At 42.1% G+C, this 6,000-nt stretch overlaps 1 protein-coding gene across 1 annotated transcript in view; it reads right to left on the bottom strand.

Annotated features, from left to right (window-relative positions):
* Nucleotides 1–1,363: 1,363 nt before the first annotated feature.
* CDC20B (cell division cycle 20B) overlaps nucleotides 1,364–6,000 on the bottom strand; it is a 41,788-nt gene continuing 37,151 nt past the window's right edge. The window contains exons 11-12 of the mRNA XM_036065703.2: nucleotides 5,739–5,856; nucleotides 1,364–1,548 (exon numbers count right to left, since the gene is read on the bottom strand). Coding sequence (XP_035921596.1) covers nucleotides 1,364–1,548; nucleotides 5,739–5,856 — 303 coding nt within the window. The remainder of the gene's footprint in view (nucleotides 1,549–5,738; nucleotides 5,857–6,000) is intronic.

Genomic DNA, 6,000 nt, shown 5'->3' with positions numbered 1-6,000 from the left:
TGCAGGTTGGCATAAGACAAAACTAATCTATAGTGATAGAGGTCAGAATAATGGAAAGGTGTTGGCAGAGAGTAGGTACAAGGAAGTCTGGAGGGTACAGGAAATGTTCAAGTGGATGGTATAGACTGGTGCCAAGAGTTCAAACCCAAGTAACATCATCTAGAAACACTTCCTGGAGAGGTTAAGACTTAAATGAGCAAAGAAAAGGAAGAGAGTAGTAGGAATTTCAGACTAGAAGAAAAGCTCTGACAAAGGCACCAAGGCAGGAAATTGCAAGACTTAGCCCAGGGTCAACACAGGAGATGAGCAAGGATTAACATTTAAAAGATAGAACAAGTGTGCCAGGTGGCCCAGTTGGTTAAGAGTCTGACTCTTGATCTCAGCTCTGGTCTTGATCTCAGAGTTGTGAGTTCAAGCCCCACGTTGGGCTCCATGCTGGGCATGGAGACTACTTAAAAAAAGAGAGAGAGAGAGAACAGTGGCCTGATTGAGCCTTAAAAAAGCTTAACAATTATCAAATCCAAATTTCTGTTCTTGTAAATGTTATGACCACATTGCAAGGTCACTCGGTCAGTCTATGGCAGGTCTAGAGCTCAGGACCCTAAGGTTTGAATGAGGGCTTTATGTAATAGGGAGTCATTGAGAGTTTCTGAGCAGGGGGCTGAGAAGATCACCACCATGCTTTTAGAAATGTAACCTAACAGTGTGGAGACCCATGAAGAATAAAGACAGGAAAAACAGAGGAATTACAACCGAGTGGTCATCAGGTATTCAGGACATGACTAGAATGAAACAGAAGAGAACAAGGTGTGAATGGATTAAGCATGGAGCAGAATAATCAGGGGATTCCCTGAATGATGGGATGACCAAGATAGGGATGAGACCATGAAGAGGGTCAAAGGAGTCCTACAGGGGATCTCGTTTTGAGAGGAAATAATGTGCATGCTTAACATACTGCCTAGCATATAGTAGGATTTTAACCAATATTTTTCAAGTGAATAAGTGATGTTTTTAATGCATTTGGTTTAAGCTAAATACAGGAAAGGATCTCAGAAAGGAAATATCCAGAGGCAGAAAGAAATATGAGGCTGGAGATTGGGAGAAAAGTCAAGAGGGAGAAAGGTGTTTGGAAATCTCTGCTATAGATATTCTATCACAGTGGCAACACATCCCTAACAAGGAAGAGATAGAAAAGAAGAAAAAGGAGGAAGAAGAAGAGAAGGATGAGGGAGGGGAAAATAGAGAAGAGGCAAAGACAATGTCTGGGAAATGCAACAGGAGGAAGCAGAGCAAATAAGGTAACCTGAGAAAGAAGGTCACGAGAACATTCACCTCAGAAAAAGCACTTCATCCTGTTTGATCGTCACAACAAATCCATGGAGAAGACAAGGCCACTGTCATTATTCTCACTTCGAAGCGAGGAAGCTGGAGCTCGTGGAGGAGCTGAGTGACAGCAACTCCACACCCAGGCTGTGCCATCAGCTGCAGCAGAAAACACCCGGGTCTGGTCTGGGCTCAAAGCCAAGTGCAGCACTCTGCCTCTGGGGCCTGTGGGAAGAAGGGAAGACCGTTCATGTCCCACACCACATGGGCTGTTGCTGACGGGGGGGGGGGCGGGGGGGGCCACGTTTCCCCTCCCAGGAGGAAGGCATCTCGGAAACCTGCCATGTCTGAAGCTGGCGCTCCCACTGTGCCTTTGCTGTGGTAAACACCAGTCAGAGCCGACTGTGGGCAGCAACCTAAAGTGGCTGAGGTTTTGCTTCACTGGGTTTCCCTTTCAGAGCTCTTCCCCCCTTTTATTAGTTTCCTAGGGCTGCCATAACAAATTACCACACACTGCTTGAGACATGAGAAATTTATTTTCTCCTAACTCTGCTGACCGGAAGTCCAGAATCAAGGAGTTGGCAGGGCTAGCTCCCTCTGGAGGCTCCAGGAGAGATTCCAACCCGTGCCTCCTACCTTTAATTTGTGGCCACATCACTCTATTCTCTGCCTCTGTGGTCACATGGCCCTTTCTTCCATGTGCTTGTTCTCTTCTGTGTGTCTCTTCGAGGTACACTTGTCATTGGATTTAGGGCCCATCTCGATAATCCAGGATGATCTCACCTCACAATCCTCAACTTAATTACATCAGCAAAGACCTTTTTGCTGAATAAGGTCACAATCACAGCCTCCAGGGATTTGACGAGGATAGCGTGGCAGGATCATTTAGCCCACCACACCCCTCATGCCCCAAACCCTTATCAGTTCTATCTTCTCTAATCCACCAACACCCAGGAATTGCTACTGCTGTTCTCCTGCCACCCATCCCATCCTTCTTCTTATCCTCTCCAAAAAGTCATCCCCTTGGGACCTAGGTTTTAAGGAGCTAATCAAATAAATTGAGGCAGCTTAATAGGAAAGGACCCAAAAAACTCTTAGTTATGTAATTCTGGAGACAGTCCCCTTTTTTCTGTTATCTAACTGATCATCTCCCAAAGAACATTTTGTGAATAATTCTATATGAGGTTAATAGGTATTAAAAACTGAAAAAAGTGTTTAATGTTCTCATTAGTTTGGGATCTCTAGGTTAAAAAAAAAACGAAACAGGATTCCTTATTTCAAGACTGCTTTATTTGGGAGAAAAGACTATAATAAGCAGCATTTCTGAAACTTAGTTGACCAGAGTCCTTTTGATGTGAACTTCTCACGTGGCTCATGTTCCTTGGAAAATACTTGGCAAAATCTATCCTAACCCAACAGTGACTGTTAACAATCAAACTTTCAAGCCAAAGCAAACAAAACAGACTCCATGAAAGGAGGCTGGAGCCAGGAGGATAGAGGGAAGGAAAGAGGTTGGGTAAGTTCTTGATTGAGGAGGTATTTGGGGACACACATAAAATCTAGCTAGGGGGATGGTCATCTCAAAGAACCAGTACAGTTTACAACTCAAGTGAGCTCTGGAATTTCAGAAATAATCTTGTGTTCTGACAGCAGATTCTCAGCACCAAGGGGTGCATACACATATTCTACTCCTGGAGGAGACATAGCTCAGACACTTGGGAATTTTTCCATCCGCACACATCACTCCCAATGCTCTCCTGCATGCTCATGCATGCACATACCCACACGCCCCCAAAGAGACGTGGGATTGGCCCTGGGTGTATCAGTGCATTAAAAAATTTAGATTCATAGATACAAAGCAGCTCCCTTATTTTATAGATGAAAAAAAAATTCAGGAATATCAGCTGCCTTGTCCCAGGTCACAGAGCTAATTAATGGCAGAGCCTGAACTAGAATCAAATTCAGTGCTCTAACTGTTTAGCCCATTCTCCAAACCCAGAGCAAAGAAGAATCTCTTTTCCTATGGAAGACCAGTGTCCCTTATTCTTTTTAATTAAACATTTAAAAATTAAAGCAATATAAATGAAAACCACTTAATTTAGTTAGGATAAATATAAAACATTACATGAATGCTTTTAAACTTAAAAGTCAATTCAATAAACATAGTAGGTGATAACTATGCTTTCGTTTTTTATTATGATGTGTTGAGATGAAGAAAAGGGGGGGGAGTAGATAAGGAGTAACAGAGAAAAAAATTCCAAATCTTTTCCAAAGCAGGCTTTTGAAAAATGTCTTGACAAAAAAAAAAAAAAAGGACAACTACTTCCAGAATTTGTTAGGAAAATGGAGTTTGGATTAGAAGCAAAGGCATTCTTGAAACACTACTCTCATATTAGTGAAAATCTTAATTTACTAGATTAAGTGGGAAATGCAGTCTTTACCTCAGACAAAGGTCATCCTTTAGGATTTACATCCTTAAATTCCAAGAGTATTATTCCTGAAAGGATTAAAAGTTTTGTTTTCTTTATGCAGCTGTTTATAAAGGAGACCACCTGTCAATGCATGTGCTAGGGGCTGATGAAACCAAATCAAAGGCCAGATCTCACCTATAGGCTAGAAAGTTACCTATTCCTGTTTCAAAGCTTGTAAATTACAGCTTTTGGAGGGTGAGGGGAAGGATGGCGAGTTGTCTTTCTTCTGCAGTTAGATGGGGGAGGCCTCTTCAACTGAATTTTCCCCCCAGAGAATCATGAGTGTGGTTATAACAGGGTGAGACAAAGGAAAGGCGTAGATAATAGTAGATAATCTAGAATAGCTTTTTCCAAGCTTTATGACCACAATCCACAGCTCAAAACTATACTTTGTTTTGAAATATATCAAAATTCCAGAGCTCACTTGAGGTGTAAACTGTACTGGTTCTTTGAGATGACCATCCCCCTAGCTAGACATGTAGACAGGTGTATGGTGCTGCAGAACTGTAACAAAAGTTTCACAAAATAATGTCTGCTTTTACATTGTTTCCATTCTCTACTATTCTATTTCATTTTTTTAATGCTAACCACATGATATACATTAATATAACAACCACCCTGCTAAATACTTTGGGGAAATATTGCATGTGGAAGACACTACTGGGTCAGAGATGATCATTAGTGTCTAAGAGCTGGAAAGTAACTGCATCTTCTCCAACCATAAACAGGTTAAGAGGAGAAAAGGTTAAATGTACTCTTTGGAACTCTGTCTAATATCAGTGGAAAAAAGCACAAGGCATTACAACTAAAGAATTTATAGCTTGTCAAGGCTAGAGAAAAAGGAAAATGTACCGGTTCAGTTTATTCCTTATTCCCAGGATCAGCAAATTGACTCCAGGATCTGTCAGAGGCCCCCACCTCACTGAAAGTTCTAACTAGCTTTGTAAAGAACCAGGTTTAAGACTTGATTTAAAATATTTCTCTAAGGCACCTGGGTGGCTCAGTTGGTTAAGCATCTGCCTTCGGCTCAGGTCATGATCTCTGGGTCCTGGGATCGAGCCCCATGTTGGCCTCCCTGCTCCGCGGGGAGTGGGCTTCTCCCTCTCCCTCTGCCCCTCCCCACCACTCATTCTCTCTCTCTCAAATAAATAAATAAAAATATTTCCCTAATCAGAAAACATATCCCATGAATTACATATCTGATGATTTAAAATATGCAAAGGATCAACTCATGTCCCTCCTACACTCACGCCCGACCCAGGTAGCTCTGTGAAGAGCTGCCTACATTTTTATTTACCAAATCACATGGTATAACACTTAAGGATATCAAAGTCATTCTGAGGTCAGACTGACCAGCAGGAGCAGGAAGTCTTTCTGTTAAGGGTGTTTTTTTGTTGCCGAATAACATTCTCAGAATCTACAAAGAGAGTCGCAGTATTATCACTATCTAACGCTGTATATATTTGGGGTTTTCAGTCTGTTTCTTCCCACTAAAGTATAGGCTCCATGAGGACAAAGATAATGTCTGTCTTGTTTATATGTATATCCCCAACACCCCCCAAAATTGCCTCACACACAGTAGATGCATATTCAATAAACCCACACGTTGCAGCACTGCTGGTCTTCTGCAAAATAAGGAAAGATGAGTTATGATAACTAACTCCAGAGTTCCAGAAGAGTTTAGAAACTATCCCTGATCATCACTGCTTCATCCATGCATGTATGCAAGAAGACAGGACCACTGTAAGTAATGAACAGCCTTAGTCAAATTCAGAAACACTCATCTATACACGCCCTGAGGTGGGGTGGGTGTAGGCCTTTTTCCTCTGATAAAATAAGTACTTCGAAGAGCCAGAGGAGAAGATCTTTCATTCAGGGCTTTTCGGGCCAATGACAGCTCACTTAGCTATGGATACACAGCATTTTACTCACCCACGTACTTACCCAAAAATCCACGCGACCTGGCCAGACCAGGACAGGCCCACACAGTCACATCGTTCTTGGGACTACCTTGGCCACTTGCAATCTCCTTTGTCTTAGGTAGCCAGATTAGCGAACAAATCTGTAATAATGGCCAAAAAAAATACAGAGTTATGACAATGTCTGATTCATTATGAATGTATTTCGAATGGATTCTAGGCAGTATGCTCTGTCCACATCCATCCTCCAGTCCATAGCTGGGGTTAAGGTGTTAGAGGAATTATGT

The sequence above is a fragment of the Halichoerus grypus genome, chromosome 2, assembly GCF_964656455.1.
Source record: "Halichoerus grypus chromosome 2, mHalGry1.hap1.1, whole genome shotgun sequence".
In the NCBI taxonomy this organism is placed as follows: domain Eukaryota; kingdom Metazoa; phylum Chordata; class Mammalia; order Carnivora; family Phocidae; genus Halichoerus; species Halichoerus grypus.
This window is presented reverse-complemented; position numbering and strand designations above follow the sequence as displayed.